Genomic DNA, 21816 nt, shown 5'->3' on the forward strand with positions numbered 1-21816 from the left:
TTAGAAAATTCCATTTCATTCCATCCCATGTTGAAAACTTTGGGCAGCTGACGGTTGACTGGCTTACTTTGCGTGGCCCAAATTTACAGGCACAGCTAGCCTTCATTTTGTTTGCCTTATTAAAAGGCTCAAATAGCTATGGTCGGACACATTACACACGCCATGAATGCCATGAATGCAACAAGAGCAGTTGGACACACGGGAATTTGGTGATGACTTTCCAATTTCAATATTCGCACTGAATTTTGTGGCCATTTCATTGATCATTTGTATCTTTGTCTCAAAATCAAATTTCCCCTTGCCGATGCAAGCTAGACCTATGCCCGCTTGGTTAATTAGCACTTAACTTATTCGACCAAAAGTCATGTTGGCTAAGTGCATTCACATCAATTCATTTGTAATAGAAAAAGGTCTAAAATTTACATAGTTTTGCCTAAAAACGACCCGCATCACTCAGTGTATATAATTGTATAAATTTACAATTTTGCTACAATAATCATAACACTATTCATTTTGTATTTAGTTATTTATTCTTTTTTTACATACCTCGAAGATGAAATAAAATGGTAAATATGGTTGTTGTGTGTAAAGAAAGATAAACCATTTTAAAAATTAAAAAAATACTTTAATGAAAAATAGCGTAAAATAATAATCTAATGTAGAGTATTTTGAAAATTATGTAAACTAGAAAAAGTAATTTCTTATACTAAAATAAACATGAATTTTTGCTCGAGCTGACATGAATGCTCTAATATGGAGGAAATAAGCATGTTCTACATTTGAGACCAGAGAGTCGCAATACCAAAATACAAGAGCCGCAATTATGGAAGAAAGTAAGGAAATGAGATCTCTTTAAATATTCCTTTTTTGAATTTACATAGTCTCCCTAAATTACCCTCACTTTTATCTTCTTTTTTAATTTTTTTTTTATTTTATATATTTTTTATATACAAAATAGAAATTCTACTCTAACCTAATTTAAATTACCCTCACTTCTATCTTAAAATCTCATTCTTCTTGTTCTTCAACTTAAAGCATTCATATTGGTCGTCCTAAAATATTTAGTAAATTTTAGCACCTAAAAAAGTTACTTTATTTATTTTAACTTACTATTTTATAACTTAATATCTCAACTCTTATTTTTCATATCACAGTCAAACACACACACACACTCTCTCTCTCTCATCAAACATATACACACCCACTAGCCACCACCACCACAAATCGAAACCTACCCCCATCCACCACTATAAACTGAAACCAACCCACCCACCAACCACCACATAAACTAAAACTCACCCACCCACCACCACTGCAAACCCCAAACTAAAATTAACCCAACAAAAAAATAACATCCTAATCACCATCGTGTCCACAACTTAACCACCGCCGTCGTGGCCACAAGCCAAAATCAAACCAAACACCACCAAAAGGACCCACAAATCATCCCAATTAACACCCAAAATCAACCCAATTTTTGTGACCCATGACCCATATACACAACCCAAAAACCAATGTGTTGCCATCTTGAGATTAATGAAAAATTAGATTGAATAATAATAATTATTATTATAATAATAATAATAATAGTACTTTTTTCACAAAGGAAAAAAAATTGATTATTATTATTGTGTGCTTCTTTCATCTTTTTGCCATGTATCATTGTAGTATGTTTTGAGAATGAACGCGTGTTATCATTGCATGCATCCACCGATTTGAAGATTCAACTTTTATAATATACTAGTATGTATCCCTGTACACATGCACGAGTACAAATCACGCTCATGCAATTGCTTCAGCATTATCCATAAAAATGGTGGGGGTGTCCACTTAGTACAACCAAAAACAGTTTTTTTTTTAATATTTATATGATATGATTTAGACTAGAGTTCATGATAAATTAATTTTATTGTGAATATTTTGATAACAATAAGTCAGTAACTAAATGACATTCTGATATAGTTTTAAAATTTGCATATAGTGTGCCGGTCTTATAATTTTACATGGAAGAAATTTGTGTTTAGATTGATTTTAGTCCAAAAATTATATAATTTATTTTTATAGAGAAACAACTTTATAAATTTATGTTACTTTTAGTTAATAGTAACTCATTAAGGGTGTAAATTAAAACAATTTAGGAAGTTCATTGTTTTTTTTTTAATATTTACAGTTTAATTTTGAACCACCCTAAATTATATAGGGAAATATGTAATTTACCTATCATTATGTAATCAATGATAGTCACCTAGTGAAAAAAGAATGCAGTCACTTCCTGTAGAGAAAAATAACCATTCAATGCAATCATGAGTGATAAGAATAAACTTCTATTTTCAGGTGATAAATGATTAAACAAACTTAGGGGAATGAGATTATCTTAAATATTAGGGTAGAAAACCATGTCTATGATGAATTGTGTACATCCTGCATAGATGCATCTTCATGCCTTTGAGCTTGAAGAAAGACTTCTGTTGTCATCGTGTATAACCACACCATCTGTTCCTTCAATGGAATTCCTTGAGTGGCTCTGCATCTCATCAATACTAGGTCTAGGCGAAGGGTCCAAAACGTTAGGATTGACTACGGCATGAAACCTTGATTCTTCTCTTTTGAAGTCGTGTGAGAGATCTTTTTGGTCAAAATGTTTTGCCATTTCAACTATTTTGGACCAAAAGGAGTTGCCAGTACTATTGTTGTCATTTGAAACTGGCCAGTGTGAGTAAATGAAGTTAAACACATTAATCAAGAGTGAAACTATAGAAGTGATTCCTGTGATGAGGAAAAGGCCCCCAAAGCTATCCACGCCAAGACTTTGACTATATGAAGAGATTGTGGTGCTCTGACCTTCACAAGCAGTTTGACTTGAAAAGTACTTCTTCTCAATAGCTTCAATTTTATCTTTATCTTGAGTGACATTAAAAATTGCCTTCGAAATGTAAGGGACTAAAGGAGATCGTTGTCGAAAGGCCTGAAGAAACATTTTTAAAAAATATAGCATTTTGTAAATAAAAATGAATAGAATAGTCAATTTCATAAGAATTACTATATGAATTACATATTTATTAAATATAAGAATTAGTTATGAAGCATGAAGAGAATGACCAGGAATAAATAATAAAGGGGATTACTGAAGAAGTAGTTGGTGTTATTGCATTCTTAAAATAAAAGGAAAACTCGTGGGTTTTCTTTTGATTAAATTATAGTTTTGTTCTAAAAAGTTTTGGTCCTTTTGGATTGTTTTAATTTTGAGAATTTTCATTTTGGTCCTCCAAATTTGATTCAATTTTCAAAATGATCATTCAATTCATGTTTCTAACTAATTTGGCCATTAAGAAAGAAAAACCAAAGGAACCAACATTGTTTTGTTAGTAGGGGCAATGTTAGTCACTATTTTAAAAATAGAAAAAAACATTTTGACAATGAAATCAAAATAAAACAACCCCAAATTTTAAGACTTAGAAGGGTACTAAAGAGGGGGTGTGGAGGAGTGGAGAGAGACTCACAAAGCCAAATCCATCAGTTTTGTAGATGGGTCCAACCATGGTATACTTAGAGCAATACTTTGCAAGGAACAACTTCAAATAGGGAATTTCATCAAAAATAGCTGCAACACCACCATAGTGGGTTCCATTTGACAGTGCTTCGTGGTACTCCTCATGGGTTTCATATGGCTTCAACTTGGACTCATGGAAACCTAATTGTTTTATTAGAATCCCTTTAAGAAAGGAATTCTTTGGATATCCAACAAAATAACCATTCTTTTTAATCTCTTTAACATCCACAAATGTAGGCTGCAATCTCTGTACTGTCAACATTGAGGTTAAGCTTGCAGTATAACTTTGAGTTAGGATGAGTACCAAGAAAATCCATATGATTAGCACAAATCTTGACCAATTATTTACGACTTTCTCCCCTGTAGGCACCATTAAATTATTATTAATATACAAATGCATAATGAATATCTATGTTTTGAATTGAAACTAACTACAAAGGGAAAGAATAAAGTCTTGGAAAAAAAGTGCACAAAATTTATCATGGTTTTCTCGTCAAACACAGAAAGCCCTTTAGGTCATGAGTGTAACACTTAAGCCTATGTGGTATTATTTATGTGTAAATTGTTAATTGTGTAACACTTAATCCCCTTGAAGTTTTTGAGTGTACCATAAAAACCTCATGAGGTTTTTGAGTGTAACTCAAAACCATCATTTAGTATTATTTTATGTGAAAATGCATTTCTAAATATGAACATGTGGGGTTAAGAATTACATTCGAAATTTTAGGGCTTTCCTGTTTTGCTAAGAAGCCACATGGAGGATTTTATATACTTTTCCCTAAATTCTTTCTATAGGGTTGAAGAAAACTTACTATGAGCAAAGGCAAGTGTTGAGAAGGAGAACCAGAAAATCAAGCCAAGTTGTTGCTTTGGAGGGCCTCTAAACTCCGTGTTTACACGATGTTCAAGAACCCATACTACAAAACCTGTAAAAATGAATGTTGCACCAGTTGTTAACCATAAATTCAAGCTTAGTGGCTTTAAGAAGATCCACAAGTTCTTGCTTTCATCATCTTTCACTAGAACTACCATTGACACTCCTGCTTCTGTATATGGCAAAGTGAAATCAACATACAAGGCACGACTAGCTAGGATTGTTATGTCTCCAACAACTGCGTCGTACTTCTGCATTGAGAGAGAGAGAGAGAGAGTTACTGATTGATGGACTTTGAAAAAAGTTCAATGAAGTAACTAACACACACCATCTAAAGTGAATAAAAATTTTATGTCTTATTTTGAGGGTTTTACATTATACTCCATCAATCAAAATCTAGAACATGTCATTTTGTTTTCTTTATAAAGTAACTGACATTTAAAATAGAAAAAAAATCAGATACATATGACATATTACCGTCGGTGGAGTATAAAGTAGAACACTCAAGGTAGAACATAGGACTTTTATTTACCTAGAGTCAAAAAGAAAATCATTTAAAAAAAAAAAAAAAAAACCCACCTGAGTTTTAATTTGGTAAAGAAGTTCATCGTATGTCCCATTACTCTGCTTATCTTTATTCATGTAGGGTATAAATTCGTAAGGAAGGGGAAAGGGTAATTCACGTTGTACAGCAAGGAACACATCAATAGAGAACCCTGATATGATAGGCTTATCAGTAGGAGAATCCCATTCTACTTTCAAGATTTCTTGAAAAGTTTTTCTCACTGGAACCCCAATCCTTAACTTTGTAGGCTGATCTGTTGTGTATCCTGGCCAGATCAGTGGTTTAAGTCTCTCCTTTGAAGTTGAGTATGCCTCTTCACCATTATCATTCAAATCTTTTGAAAACCCTCTCTGTCGAGTCCAATATCCAATAATAATCTCAGTTTTTCCTATTATATTGAACAGTTCAAAGGCTGAAGGCTCTAGCTGTCCCTTAACCAAATGAAAATTCCCACTTAGGCCTTGAAATTTAGTTGTTAGAATTGTATTGTGAAGCCTTGTACCCATTTCAAAAATGCCTAAGGCTGCAAGATCAACATTACTGCTGCTAGCATTTTGCTTCAAGAAGCTAGAATGCACTATGCCAGCCTTTTCCACTGCCATAGCCAATGCCCAAACTGTATCATATGCCCATAATCCAAAGAGGTTTAAGCTAGTAGTAGTCTTGCTCCTTGTTTTGATTGAGGTTAAATTTCTCTTCCATTTTCTTTCAAAATCTTTAAGATGTTTAGATGGGGGTAAGTATGGCCTTACTCCTAATACACCTTGCATTGAGTCCATGACCTTTGAGCTTATAGGATCAAGCAAAGATGACAACCCTGCTGTGAGGATCCATGCATACCCTTCGCTCATCATTTCTGCATTCTTTGCCTGTACAAAGAACTTGGAGCCAAGTGAAGCAGTCATGTGCACGAGAAATATTCTTGTATGATTTGCCTTTAACTTGTTAAGCTCTTCTCTGATTTCAGTATTATTAGAAGATGGAGGAATGACACTTCTGTATGGTACCCGTGTGTCAATCTCTTGTAACGCATCCATTAAATAGGGAATTAAACCATTCCCATACTCTGTGTCTTCATAGATAGGGACAATCTCCCGCCAACCAAAGGCCTTAACAATGTCTGCTATGGTTTTAACCTGTGCAGAGTCATCTTGGGTTGTACGTATGAAAAATGGGTTTTGGGATGGAGAAAGAGAGGGACTTGTGGCTGAAAAGGACATTATGGGAACCTGAGATATGCGGCTAAGTTCTGTCACAAACCTTGCTTGTGCAGACTTTTGAGGTCCTATAATAGCCTGAACTTCTTCATTCTTTATTAAATCCAATGCTGAATAACATTTCAACAATGAAATGAATGATTTAGAAAATGGAAAATTTACTGGCAATTTTCAATAATGAGGACAAAAAAAAAAAAAAAAACAATTATAGCAACAACATACAATTATTTGAAAGATTTTCAAAAGATGATGGATAATGTTTGTTAGAATATAAGCCCAATTAGATCCCAGAGTCCATTATACTATCTATGTAGTTTATACTTGGAGCTTCATACTACTGTAATGATGTACTTCTATATTTCTATCATGGTTTTAAAAACCAGTACGGTTAAAGAACCGAAAAAGAGACTGATTATCGGTTTTCTGATCCGATTGGGGTTGAACCGATGGTCCGACCGGTGACGTCACACATATTTATTTTATAATTTTTCAATTATAAAAATAATAAATTTATGACTAATAATATTTAGTTTTAAAATACATATATATATATATGAATTTGGTTTTCTTGTACTGTATTTAGAAAATTAATCTACAACTTATAAGAGTATATAAGAAGTTATATGTATTAAATATCAAATCAACTCTAATAAAAAAAAGTATTAAATTAACAATAGATAATAACAAAGTTGTAGTAAGGTTGGTTTATTATTATGTTTATATATATGATACTTATATAATTAGGTCTGTTTGGATAGAACTTATTTTGTTGAAACTGAAAACTGAAAATACTGTAGCAAAATAAATTTTAAATGTATGAATAATGTTATAGGACCTATTTTTAATGAAAAAATGGCTGAAAAGTGTAATTTATGAGACCCATAAACAGTGCACAAATATACTGCCCACTGCTGACTTGGTCAAAGAGTGCGGCTGAGGCAAAAAAAAAAAATTAGAAACGCAGCAGGAAACCGGATCCAAATCGCACCTTAGTACCACTGTTTGTTTTTTTTTTTTTCTCCTTTTGGTTTAAATCCGGTGTCAGTGTTGTGATTTTCTAGGATTAGCATGCAAATAGCCCCACCGTATAAGCTGTAAAGTAACGTGGGTATCTAGGTCTAGGTAGTACAAAGAAAAAAGTATTAATTAATAAATGCACTCCCCATTAAATATCACACCCACCTCGCCTAACCCCACTAATTTCCAAATTTCCACTTCAATTTTCTTCTGTTATTCTTTAAGTCCGATCCAATCTCTGAAGTCTCCAAAGCCAAAACTGCTTCGGCTGAATCGTTTGGGTCTGCATTTTTTTTTTTTCCTTTTTTCTTTTTTTTTTTTTTCACGCGTTTTAGGACTGTTATGACTACTGTTTATGTACCGTATATAAACAGTAATTGAAAAGTTTGACTTGTCCAACCATTTTCAGCAAATCAGGGCACATCGTGCATTGTTCACGGATCCACAAATTTCACTTTTTAGCAACTTTTTCATTAAAAATAGGTCTTACGATACTATTCACACATTTAAAAATTATTTTGTTACAGTATTTTTCAGTTTTCAGTTGTATCCAAACAGATCCTTAGGCTGCGTTTGAATCGACTTCAAAGTGATTCCGGAAATGATTTTTCGGAAAATAGGGGTGTTTGGTTGTTACTTCAAATTCGGTCAAACTGAAAAGTATTTCCAGTTGACCGAATTTGAGAGCCAAAACAACAAAAATGATTTTCCGTTTCTATTTTCACTTCAAAGCACTTCCGACCTTAGAAAATAGAAGAGAGAGAGAGAGAGAGATCGCGACATCACCGGTTGGAGCGCTAGCGCCGATCGCGATCTCCGCTTCGATCTTCGCGCTATCGCAATCGACACATCGCGCTGCCGATCGCAATGCGCCGATCGGAGAGATCGCGCGAACGCGAACGAGTCGATCGCGATCGCGATCGAGCCGCCGATTGCGATGCGCCGACCGCTCCGATCACGATCGCGCCGATCGCGATCTCGCCTTCGTTTGTCCGGATTTGATGATTTTTTTCTGGGTTTTGTTTGTGTTTTGATGAATAAATGATATTATATAATCGTTTGGTAACCAAGAAAATGTGAGAAAATGTGAAAATGTGTTTTCTATGCTATTTTCAAGAACACAACCAAACATCAGAAAATATTTTCCGAAACATTTTTTTAAATGCAACCAAACACATGAAAACATTTTCCTTTTCGGAAAATAGCATTTCCAGAAAATAGAATATTTTCCGGAAATACTTTTACACGAACCAAACACAGCCTTAGTCTCTTTCATTGCAGCAAAACTCAAGATAAAAAATCAGTGAGCTAAAGAAGTTGAAGAAGCTAAAGGATATCCACCTCAAGAAATAGTGAAGATCACACTCTCTTTGTAAAACACATATCACGATTCTAAATTCTTTTTACCTATATTTCATATTCTTTTTTTTTCCTCTTTTTGTTGTAGCTGCTGTTGTTCAAAACGACATTGTTTTAATCTATCATCAAACATTCCAAAACCGGTTCAACCATACCAGTTTCCAGTTTTTCAGTTGAACCAACCGATTTTTGAGTATTTCCAGTTTTTAACTCTTTTTCAGTTGTTTATTATAATCGGATTGGATTCATGACCGGTTCCCGATTGAACCGGTCAGACCGATCAATCCGGACTGGTTTTTAAAACCATGATTTCTATGCACCTATATAGAGGTAATCTTTGTACGGTTTTACAAACAATCCATTGTACAAAATTCAATCTTTTCAATGTTAACAAGTTGGAGCATCAACATGCCAAGAATTGTTTGTAAAAAGGTGAGGATGCAAATTCAAAAGGCTGGGGGTAATTCTGAACATAAAATGAACCAGATTGCATGTTTAGAAGTTTGTTAGTAGTACCTAGAGGAGCAAAATTCCCCTGAATCCCTGAATGTGTTTTGTTGGTAGCTTATTTGCTAAAAATACTATAGAAAAATGAAGTGTGATTTTTTGGTGCTTGTCAAACGCACAGTATAAAGACTAGGATCTGCAGCAATTCTAAAGTTCCTAGTGCAAAGTATATTTCCCTTGACAAGATCCTAATATTAAACATCTAAATATTATGCAAAACTTATTAATTTTTTTTTTCTTCTTCATTTTTTAAAAAATAATTATACTTTTAATCTCAAAATTTGGGGTTATTTTCATTTTGGCCTATCAAATTTGATTCCGCATTCTAAATGGTTATTTCATCCATGTCCATGACTAATCTGATTAAGAAATTATATTGTTTTATTGGGATTTTGTTAGGAATATGAAATAATTGTTGCAATCCCTTTAATTAGGTAGTTAGCTAGTTGATTGAAATTAGGATGAGTTAGTTAGGATTTGAGTACATGTATCTCATTTAACACATGGCTTTATTCATAGAGCAAATGTTGAATTAACTAGCAAATTATTTTGAGCTATGTAGGCCAATGACATTAGAGTGAATTTCCAATAAATACATTATTATAATCCAACATTAGATATCAATTGAAGAATAAACCAACTTCTTAGTGTATTAGTGCATCTCTCTCTCTATGGAGGGTGACTCCCTCTAATTAAGTCAATTTTCTACCATTTCCATAAATCCCCCTATAATTCCTATCCATCCCCATTAGAAACCACCGGATTCCAAACACACTTAATGGTCAGATAAGTTACAGAGCTGGTCATGAAAAGATGAATTTGATAATTTGATAATAATTGTCACACTTCCCCTCACATTCCCCTCACATGTGAGCTCAAACTCTCCCTTAATAAGTGTAGTCCAGCAACGTGAGATTTTTTACATTTAAAATTAGAGAGTAAAGACAATAATAGAACTCAGAAACTCATTTTAACGCCATAATAAATTATCAATTGTTCCAAAAATTCAAACTATCAGGGAAAATAGTGAATATAATCATAATTCTAACATGAATGATCATTTTGAAAATATAATTAAACATGGTAGACCACAATAAGAATTCTCAAACTTAAGGAACCAAAATAAAAACAACCACCTTTAAAGGTCAAAAGTATAATTCAGTCCTTTTTTATTATTTTTTTTGGGGGGGAAAACTAATATTTTAATTTTTGTACTCTTTTTCTCTTCTAGTGGGAGCCTTACACAAGTCTTAATTAAGTTGTTTAGACCTAAAACAAGCTTGAGCATGTGAGCATGTCCTTCGTTACATGCGTAGAACATTTAGAAACGTACCTGCAGATGCTGCAGCAATGATATCATTGCCAGAATCCTTTATGAGGAGAGACAGTCTTGTGCTATAGTTATGATTCACAGCATAGAAGTCTGAGAGCGCCATGGACATATAGCTCTCTGCCACTCTTCCAACTGGGGACTTCAAATCAAGAACAACTCCTATTGGTATGACCTCCTTTGCCATCACCAAAGGCGGCTGACCCCAGAGGCTGAGGCTGAGGCTGAGGCTAAGCAAGAGAAAGGATAGGAATTTAGAGAGGAGGGGCTTCTGGTTTGCCATTGTCAAACCTTTGCAAATTGGTAGCTAGAGGGGACTACTCTACACTTCTTATTTGCCATTGTCAATGTCGACTGTCACTTGTTTGAAGTTTGGGGCGGCTGACACTTGAAGTTTGTGGCAGCTGACCGTTGACTGCTTTACGTGGCCCTTTTTAATGGAAAAATATTCATTCACATGCGCTCGTTCACACTCAATATTTTACCCATAATTGATGCAGGAATATTCATATTTTAACAATAAATATTTAATTTTCCACCATATAATGTTTCCAAAAAAAAAAAAACATTTTCACCATATAATCGATATCTGAACGTACACACTACATTTTCAGCCCAACACGTGAAAACCCACGTTTTCACATTGGACTCTCGGAGGTCCAATACGAAAACGCAATGCGAATGCTATTAGAAACTTTCTCCCATATCCTATAATACCCTTACAATTTTTTCAAAAACCCAAATTTACCCTTTTGCCTAACCACAAAATACAACCCATTTTTAGAAAATCGTCGTGTTGCTGGACTCACCTTGCCGTTACATTTTTCTTCTGCATTTTTGTCCAGTACATTTTTCTTCTACATTTTCTTCACAAAGCAACTTCAAGTGAGCTTGTAAGACCCCACTGATACTGGCGGAGACGAGTTGTTGATTAGGAAATGAGAGAGAGTGAAAATTAGAGAGAAAATCAAGTGGGACAAAAGAGAGAAAAAGAGGAGAAGAAGTTGAAAAGACGAAACAAATGGGAAAGCACAAAGAAAGAAGATAACAAAAATGAAGATGAAAGACAAAGAGGAGAAAAGAGTAGGAGTGAAGGCAGGAACAAAGTCAGAACTTTGAGTTAGGACTGTGGTTTTAATGTTGGTTGTGTGAGTGATTTTAACTTCTAATTCTGCTACTTTTGTAGATAAGAACAAAATTATTTTTGTTTAAAATTTTTTAAAAGGCGAAGTTTTTTATCTTGGATAAAATTAGTTAATTGAACTTAATTTTATTTTTAGTTTTACCGGTAATTTTTGTTATTGAGTTTTTTTTTTTTTGGCTTGTATATTTTGTTTTAGATATTAGATTTATAAATTTTTTTATGGTCATTAAAATAAGAAAAATGTAAGAGCTATTAGTTTTTTATAAATTATTTATGTAATAAGTGATTATTAATTTTTTATAAATTATTTATGTAATAAGTGATTATTGGTAAGTAAAAAAAATTGATATGAGTAGTGTGTCCATATGCAAACCAACAAGAATTTACTACCAAAAAGATTTGTAAAAATGTTAAAAAAAAATTGTAAGTATAACATTATTTGTAAAAGAATCAATAATATTGCTAAAGAGAAATAAAATATAATTTTATAAAATAAAATTGAACAAATTAATACACATATATATATATATATATAATAATATTTTAAAAAAAGAGGGGGGGAAGGGGGAATCCAAGGGTAGTTCCGTCCCGAGGGGAGGAGTGGAGGAGTCAGGATACGTGTGGAGGAGAAAATCAAGTGGGAAAAAAAATCAAGATAATTCTAGAAAGTGTTAAACTTATGGCTGAGAAAATAACGTGTATGGGAAAAAATAAAATAAAGAATAAAAAATAAAAAGTTTTGGGCTGGGTCAACGTACCTGCAGATGCTGCAGCAATGATATCATTCCCAGAATCCTTTGTGAGAAGAGACAGTCTTGTGCCATAGTTATGATTCACAGCATAGAAGTCTGAGAGCGCCATGGACATGTAGCTCTCTGCCACTCTTCCAACTGGGGACTTCAAATCAAGAACAACTCCTATTGGTATGACCTCCTTTGCCATCACCAAAGGCGGCTGACCCCAGAGGCTGAGGCTGAGGCTGAGGCTAAGCAAGAGAAAGGATAGGAATTTAGAGAGGAGGGGCTTCTGGTTTGCCATTGTCAAACCTTTGCAAATTGGTAGCTAGAGCCTAGAGGGGACTACTCTACACTTCTTATTTGCCATTGTCAATGTCGACTAGGGCTGTCCACGGGTCGGGCGGATCGGGTTTGGGGTCAAACCATCACTCGACCCGCTTAGGTCGGGTGAACAGATTTCTCACCCGTTGTTGACCGAATGGTCGGATGAAACCGTTTGTCTCGATTCTTCGGTTTGGCGGGTCGGATTCGTCGGGTGATCGGTTTGAAGGAAAAGAAAAAAAATAGAGGGAAAAATCAACCAAAGAAAAAGTTTGAAATGGCAAAAACCAAATATTTATGAGCTTGGAACGGAGATAAGGAGAGAAACGAGAGAAGATAAAAAGAAAAATGAGATTTTGAAATCATATTTGAGAGAGAGGACACCCAACACATGTTAACAAACAGGAAGCGAAACTCATCGGCAAACAGGAAGTGAAACTCGTCGGCAATGGTCATGGATGGTAGGGAAGAGTCAAGCTACGGTTTGAACTTTAAAGAGAAATTATGAGATTGGTACTATGAATATGTGAGTCTTTTGGCTGAATATTGCTAAATTTGAAGTTAATTTGTGTTATAGGTACTGTTTCAACTTATTTAGGAATCTGAGGAAAGAGAGTATTGCCGAAATTCAACAAAAGTAGGAGAGAGAAATTTTTGATTTTCGGCAACACCATCACCGAAATAGGAGGGAAAATTTTTTATTTTTTTTCCCTCCTATTTCGGCAATGCCATTGCCACATTTCACTTTTTTTTTTTTTTTTTTTTAAGAAATGATATGTGCACACAATTTTTACAATATTTTTACAACATTTTTACAACAAATCACAGGTAATTAGTTATTATTAGTTAAAATTTGAATTTAACACTGAGATTATTTTTTTAATCCAACAAATATAACCTGCCACTTAAAATTTGTTGTAAAAATATTGTAAAAATTGTGTGCACATATCATTTCTTAAAAAAAAAAAAAAAAAAAAAAAAAAAAAAAGTGAAAAATTTTCCCTCCTATTTCGGCAATGCATTGCCACATTTCACTTTTTTATTTTTTTTTTTTTTTTTATATATATTTAAGAAATGATATGTGCACACAATTTTTACAATATTTTTACAACAAATTTTAAGTGGCATGTTATATTTGTTGGATTAAAAAAGTAATCTCAGTGTTAAATTCAAATTTTAACTAATAATAACTAATTACTTGTGATTTGTTGTAAAAATGTTGTAAAAATATTGTAAAAATTGTGTGCACATATCATTTCTTAAAAAAAAAAAGAAAAAAAAGAAAAAAAAAAGTGAAATGTGGCAATGGCATTGCCGAAATAGGAGGGAAAAAAAATAAAAAATTTTCCCTCCTATTTCGGTGATGGTGTTGCCGAAAATCAAAAATTTCTCTCTCCTACTTTTGTTGAATTTCGGCAATGGTATTGCCGAAATTCACTCTCTTTCCTCAAATTCCTAAATAAGTTGAAACAGTACCTATAACACAAATTAACTTCAAATTTAGCAATATTCAGCCAAAAGACTCATGAATATGTAGCCATTAATATTATAGTTTTCATTTGGCTATTAATTGCATTAAGCCCGGCAACTACAATAGGACAAAGCTATTAATGCTCACGTGAATAGCCACTGCCTAACATTGATTCCAAGTACAAAGTGACGTGAACAGCTACTGCCTACTAACATTGATTCAAACAATTTTTTTATAGTTAATTTCGTGGTGAAAAGCTATTGACCTTTCTTTTTTTTCTTTTTTCTTTTTTTTGAGAATTTAAAGCTATTGATATTGAATAGCTGCTGACATAACAAAACTTTTTTTATAGTTAATTTGTGGTGAATAGCTACTGCCCACTGATATGACAAAACACAGGGAGAAACTTACCTACCCACGTGAAAGTGAAATTAAATTTGCAGATGCAGCAGTAGTTTCGGTCGGGTCGGTTGCTACGGTTTTCAAACTTTTAAATCGTCACTCGGACCGAAACTTCGGTTTTTGTAATAGTTAGACCCGCATCCGACAGACTGTTACTTGTTTGAAAATTCGGCTGACTGTTGAAGTTTGGGGGAGCTGACCGTAGACTGCTTTACGTGGCCCTTCTTAATGGAAAAATATTTGTTCACACGCAATATTTTACACAAATATCAGTAATTGATGCAGGAATATTCATATTTTAAAAATGTTGACATTTTAACTCAGGAAAGATTACGTGAAAAAAGAGACGCAAAATAATAGATATGTAAATATCTGAGAAACAAGGCCAAAACTTGGGTCCATTGCGTTAAATGTGCTTGACTTGTTGTGATGATGGCATTTGGCACCATTAGAACAAGTCTGGATCCAAGCTAAGGCCGAGAAGGGCAAAAGTTTGGTTGCCTCTAGTTGCTATGGTTAGGCAAATTACGTGTCATCTGACCCCAGAGGCAGAGGGAGAGGGAGAGAAATGATAGGAAAGAGAACAGGTGTTTCTGGTTTGCCATTGTCAATGTTTAACTGAGATCAAGCTAACCTTGCCAAATGCTAACTAGAAAAAGCAGAGGGGACTACACGTTAGCATTTTGCAGAGTGTTTGAATTAAGTTTAGAAAATTTGGTCTACACGTTAAGTCGTTAACTGTGAATTGTTTGAATTAAGTTTAGAAAATTCCATTCCATCCCATGCAGGGGCGGAGCCACCTTATGCATTTGGGGGGGGGGGCCATGGCCCCTCCAAAAATTTTTAAAACCTCTCTAATTATAGGTAAAACTAGGTTAAAATCATTTTGAGTTAAGACTTGGCCCCCACAAGATTAAAAGATAGGCCCCCCCTCCAACACGTCACTCATAAAATTCTTCTCATTCCAAATCCCAACTGTGCAATCATAAAAATTAACTCCTTTTGTCTTTTCCATTCTTCTCTAAAGCATGATAGCCACATCCATATTTTTTTAGTTTTTAATTATTCAATTTTTGTGAAGGGATAAAACTGAGGTGTAGTACATCAGATTACCTGATTAAAATCATATGTATTGAATTTAATTGTCCTTAAAAATAATAACATTATTTGTATGTTATTGGTCACGTTAAACATATGCTTAAATTTAATTGAAGAACCTAATGTATTATACTTAGGATATTGTACTTAAGTTTTGCACTTTCTCAAAACTATTACAATATCCCTTTCCACTTAAAAACCACTAAAAAGACTCTCCTCATCACTTGGTGCTCTCTCTTCAGTCACTCTTCATTAACTCTTCCATGGGATGCTCTCACATAATCACATTTTCATTAGTTTCTCCCTCTTCCTTAACAAAGAGTTTTCTTATTTAAAGCTAAGAAAATATTGAGAAATACCAACTTCTTCTTTTTCTTCTTCTTTTGCAGTTTTGTTGTATACTTATATTTGATTTCTATGAATGTTATGGACTTATGGTTTTTCAAAAGAATAGGAGAAACTCAATAAAAAAATACTTAAGATGCTCAATTGGTCGATTAACTTGTTAGTATTTTGATATTTGAGTGCTATAGAATTACACCGACAAAAAAATTCTATCAATAATCTTGTGTTATATATATACTATACTTTGAGTTTTTCGTTGAATTGCAAATCAAAATGATAGTTTTACCTTGGCCCCCCAAGCAAAAATTCCTGATTACGCCCCTGATCCCATGTTGAAAATTTTGGGCAGCTGACAGTTGACTGGCTTACTTTGCGTGGCCCAAATTTACAGGCACAGCTAGCCTTCATTTTGTTTGCCTTATTAAGAGGCTCAAATAGCTATGGTCGGACACATTACACACGACATGAATGCAACAAGAGCAGTTGGACCCACGGGAATTCGGTAATGACATTCAAATTTCAATATTCGCACTGAATTTTGTGGCCATTTCATTGATCATTTGCATCTTTGTCTCAAAATCAAATTTCCCCTTGTTGATGCAAGCTAGACCTGTGCCCGATTGGTTAATTAGCACTTATTCATGTAGGGTATAAATTCACAAGGAAGGGGAAAGGGTAATGCATGTTGTACAGCATGGAACACATCAATAGAGAACCCTGATATGATAGGCTTATCAATAGGAGAATCCCATTCTACTTTCAAGAATTCTTCAAAACTTTTTTTCACTGGAACCCCAAACCTTAACTTTGTAGGCTGATCTGTTGTGTATCCTGGCCAGATCAGTGTTTTAAGTCTCTCCTTTGAAGTAAAGTATGTCTCTTCACCATTATCATTCAAATCTTTTGAAAACCCTCTCTGTCGAGTCCAATATCCAATAATAATCTCAGTTTTTCCTATTATATTGAACAGTTCAAAGGCTGGAGGCTCTAGCTGTCCCTTAACCAAATGAAAATTCCCACTTAGGCCTTGAAATTTAGTAGTTAGAATTGTATTGTGAAGCCTTGTACCCATTTCAAAAATGCCTAAGGCTGCAAGATCAACATTTCTGTCACCGCCTAAGGCTGCAAGATCAACATTGCTGTCACTATCATTTTTCTTCAAGAAGCTAGAATGCACTATGCCAGCCTTCTCCACCGCCATAGCCAATGCCCAAACTGTATCATATGCCCATAATCCATATAGGTTAAAGCTAGTAGTACTCTATGAAGCACGGGTGCGTTTCGAGACTCGGGTGCGGGTGCGGGACTCGGCAATTTTTGAAAAAGTAGGGTACGGGTGCGGCGGGACTCGGCGATTAAAAAATTATTAAAAATATTTTTATTTATATTTTCTATATATTTTTACTATTAAAATATTCTTAAAAAACACATTAATATACTTGATTCACAAAACAAAGAAAGAAGAAGGCAAGAAACACATCTGAGGTCAGAATTTCGGCTTCTCCGGCGAGTTTCACGGTCGATGTCGGCCTGTTTCGGCCGTTTCCGGCATGTTTCGGCCGTATCGGTCGCCGGCCGATACGGACCGATATGGCCCGATTCTGGCCGAATCAGCCCGGTTCGGCGCGAATCAAAGCCGATTCGGCGCGAATCGAGCCGCGTCTGCGCGAATCTGAAAAAAAAAAAAAAAAAAAAAAAAAAAAAAAAAAAAAAAAAAAAAACTCAGACGCGGCACCAACGCGCGGTCAACCGCGTCGGACTCGGGTGCGGCACCCTCCGAGCCGCATCCGTGCTTTCTAGGTAGTACTCTTGGTTTTTGTTTTGATTGAGGTTAAATTTCTCTTCCATTTTCTTTCGAAATCTTCAAGACGTTTAGATGGGGGTAAGTATGGCCTTATTCCTACTACACCTTGCATTGAGTCCATGACCTTTGAGCTTATAGGAACTAGCAAAGATGATAACCCTGCTGTGAGGACCCATGCATACCCTTCGCTCATCATTTCTGCATTCTTTGCAAGTACAAAAAGTTTGAGCCAAGTGGCACAGTCATGTGCACAAGGAATATTCTTGTATAATTTTCCTTTAACTTGTTGAGCTCTTTAATGATTTCAGTATTACTAGAAGATGGAGGAATGGCACTTCTATAAGGCACCCGAGTGTCAATCTCTTGTAAAGCGTCCATTAAATATGGAATTAAACCATTTCCATACTCTGTGTGTCACGCCCCGAACCCAAGTATAAAGATAGGCACGTGACAACTGCCGCACGCTTATAAAGTAAGCACCCTACAAGTGTGCAAGACCTTCTTAGCAACTAAAATTTATCCTAAAAATTAAATCAAATAAATCCAAAATACCTTAACAATTTCTTTATAAAATAGATCTCCAATAATTTAATAGGAACAAAATCCAAACCTCATGTACATAATGCCAATTGACCAATAAATATAAAACAATTAGAAGACCATCCAATCCCAAAATCACTAATCTTCTTTTCCTGCTCACAACACAACATCAAAACTCCCAAAACTTGCTATTCTTCACAATCTGAAATTGGAGGGGAAAAGGGGGGTGAGTTGACAACTCAATAAGTAACCAAAATCCTAATAAGTTCTACCAAGCAATAGATCTATAAAGTATAAGATGTAATATGTGTTTTCAAAGTTATAATATTCTATGTGTTTTCAAAATGCTGAAGAAGTTTCGTAGTCTCAAAATAATAAGTCACACATAAATCACATACTTTAATCTTACAACTATATCATAGATGGTTTAGAAGAGAGTTAGTTTTCCACGGATCAAAAGCTATAACTTACAATAGGTTCCAAAAACTACATAAGCAATTTAAGTGACTCAAAATAGTTAAATACTCAAACATTTCCAAAATCACATATGTAGTTTTAAGGATTCAAAATAGTTCAAATATTCAAACGTAATTCATATTCTTAATAATCTTATGACTATGGTCACGCTATATCCCCGTGACTGGGCATCAGAGTACCAATGAATAACCCCCATTTGCTGGGTATCAAAGTACCAATGAATAACTCCCATTGGTTTGGGTATCAGAATACCAATGAATAACCCCCATTGGTTTGGGTATCAAAATACCAATGAATAACCCCCATTGGCTGGATATCAGAATACCAATGAATAACCCACATTGACCAGGTATCAGAGTACCAATAAATAACCCTCATTGGTTTGGGTATCAGAATCAATTCATAGTCAGATTGTCCATAATCATATATATCAAATCATAGTTTCTAACAAAAATATATCTTATTCAAATACGTATATATAATCATATATTCAATATTTAAATATATTTGTGATATTTCTATATTCTTTACTTAAAATTAATATAGCACAAAAATAATTAAATAAAATACATCATATATTCAGTAGTCAGATATATTTATGATAATTCTTTACTTGAAATCAATAATACAATGAAAATAAAATTATAACAACTATAAACAATTTTCAGTAGTTAGAATTACGCAAAATAAAACCAATTAGGATAAAATTACTTACCTTCAAAAGCTATTCCAAAATAAACTTTTCTTTAACAATTCCTCTAAAATCTTTAGATATCACCTAGAATAATTTTCAAACACTATACTCAATAATCAAATTATTCAAGAAAACTTATAACAGTATCTGCCAGAAGAGAGACTATTCAAAATAACCAATAATTGCCCATTACCCACTCACACCAAAATCCCACGTAAATTACAATATTTTTGCTCTCTTTATTTCTGCCACTAATAGGTCCTAGGAATCAAGTCTATAGTTACACCATACCTACAGGCATAAAGGGCCAAAAGTACATCACCCATTATTATATTCGGGAGTTGATATATATATATATATATATATATAATCACTTATGTTAGACCTACTGATTTCCCTTTTACGCCTCAACCAACCAAATAAACAATTATAATAATAATAATAACAATACAGAAAAGGAGCTGGCGTTGCTTTCTCAAGGTGGTAATTCCATTTATCATATATACATATATAAATGTATATTATTTTCTTTCCTGCCAGTGCCGCCGACCATAGTTCTCTTTTGGCATGGGGACAAAACTAAGAAAAGCACTATATCAAACCAGAATCAAGCTCCTGACATGCTTTTACAGAAAAATACTATTTGACACATATATTTTACCTCCGTAGTTATCAGACTACTGGCCTACAGGCCCTACACCATAACTTTTTGCTATTCACCAAAACTCAATTCGGTAAACCTATGTAGCACTTACGTTTAACGCAACACCGGCAGGGAAAAAATATAGATCTAATTCCTTCTTTGTTTACATCATCATATTTCATTGGATTTTATTTATTTATTAAGTCTCACTATTAGCCAAAATACCCACATAAAAAAATACTTAAGCTCTTACCTCAATTGTGCAGTCAAACCTTCTCTTCTAGAATAATTTCGGTAGTCTCCTCTCTCAAAACATCTCTTCATATACGTTGACATAATAAGCTTATATATATAGCTAGGGTTTCAACCTTATTTTCTAGAAACCCCTTAGAAATATTAATTATAAATTTGACCCCATAAACAAATTTACTTAAATAACCTCACTTTCTTTTTTCTTTTTTCCGAGTATTACAATCTCCCCCACTTATAAGAATTCAGTCCTCTGAATTCAGCACAAGCTGAACGAATTATCATGCTTCCACTGCGCTACTCTAAAGCCACAATTGTATCGATCTATACAAATTTATCACCCATCACCGTAGTTCAAAACTATTTCACAACATATGAGTAGACTTTTCCTTCCCAAGATTTGTAAGATAAAAAAAATTTCCAAAGCAAGTGATGCCATGATGTTTCCACTGCATAATACAATACCACTATAAAATCTCTTACTCAATTACCCATAGTTTAAGAACAACCATATTACGAAAATTATAAGATTCTTTTAAGATATACATATCTCTAGTCTAAATAGCTCTCTAAGTTCCTTTCAATGTGAATAAAAGTTTCAAGGCCCGTTCGTTTAGATTAACCCCAATAACTGATTTTCCATCAATTATTAATTTCAACAAAATTCAAAGGCCTAAGTTGTCTCCAAAAATTACAACAAGGGAAATCCACAATTTTGAGATTCACCATAGACCATTGAATGTTATCATCCGTTTAATTCTATACCTCAAAATTAAGTAGTGCATCCAAGGTTCCAATCGTACCTAAGTTCAAAACTAATTTACAACATATGCGTGTATCACTATATCTTTTCTTCCTCAAGTTTTGTAAGAAAAAGAAATTCCAAAATCTCCATAAATAATCAATTGAGCATTGATATAAGGTTTTTCATAGAACCTCTATCTTAACCATAAATTATCTTCTCAAATAAGCAACATTTATTCACCTTTGATCTCCAAATGATACCTGGGCTGGAACTCATTGAAGAGCTGGGTTCCTTATAATTACATGGCCTATTATGAAAACAAATCTCTATGTATACATCAGCTAGAAGGGAATAATAGTCCATGAAGTATCTTAACCCTCTTTTTTTTCTTTTTTTAGCTTGTAAATAATAGTCCCAGCAGTCTAAAACTTAAGAGTACACTGCAATTTATAATCACTAACCATCTGCCAATATAAAACAAAAGGTACAACAAATGACTATAGTTCAAATTGTAATAGTCTTTCAAAATAAACTCTCTTGCCATCCCAACTCCTTCAATATCCAAACAAAAATATGGTTCACTAGTCCAATTCAATACTACCACACACTTGTGTTCTATCCACTTCATTTTCTATTGGGCCAATCCATTAACTCTTATTAGTTAAGTTCAAAGAATTACATTTCTAGCATCAAAACTTATTTCCCCAGGATATTAAACAATCCTCCA

The 21816-nt window shown here is 34.0% G+C and overlaps 1 protein-coding gene across 3 annotated transcripts; it reads right to left on the reverse strand.

The window, feature by feature from the left end:
* Positions 1 to 2275: 2275 nt before the first annotated feature.
* On the reverse strand, positions 2276 to 13136 carry LOC115977367 (glutamate receptor 2.8-like). 3 transcript variants are annotated; one of them, XM_031099193.1, is made up of 6 exons: positions 12573 to 13136; positions 10423 to 10673; positions 5004 to 6316; positions 4363 to 4675; positions 3501 to 3910; positions 2276 to 2965 (listed from the first exon to the last, which is right to left on the reverse strand). In XM_031099193.1, the coding sequence occupies exons 1-6, from the start codon at positions 12599 to 12601 to the stop codon at positions 2438 to 2440; spliced, it is 2844 nt and encodes a 947-aa protein (XP_030955053.1). In that variant the 5' UTR covers positions 12602 to 13136; the 3' UTR covers positions 2276 to 2437. The 3 variants fall into 3 exon arrangements, with proteins under 3 accessions (XP_030955053.1, XP_030955051.1, XP_030955052.1); XM_031099191.1 differs by lacking the exon at positions 12573 to 13136 and adding an exon at positions 12322 to 12411 and having other exon boundaries at positions 10423 to 11329; XM_031099192.1 differs by lacking the exon at positions 10423 to 10673 and having other exon boundaries at positions 12322 to 13136.
* Between the last annotated feature and the right edge of the window lie 8680 nt (positions 13137 to 21816).

Source organism: Quercus lobata, chromosome 2, assembly GCF_001633185.2.
Source record: "Quercus lobata isolate SW786 chromosome 2, ValleyOak3.0 Primary Assembly, whole genome shotgun sequence".
NCBI classification, from domain to species: domain Eukaryota; kingdom Viridiplantae; phylum Streptophyta; class Magnoliopsida; order Fagales; family Fagaceae; genus Quercus; species Quercus lobata.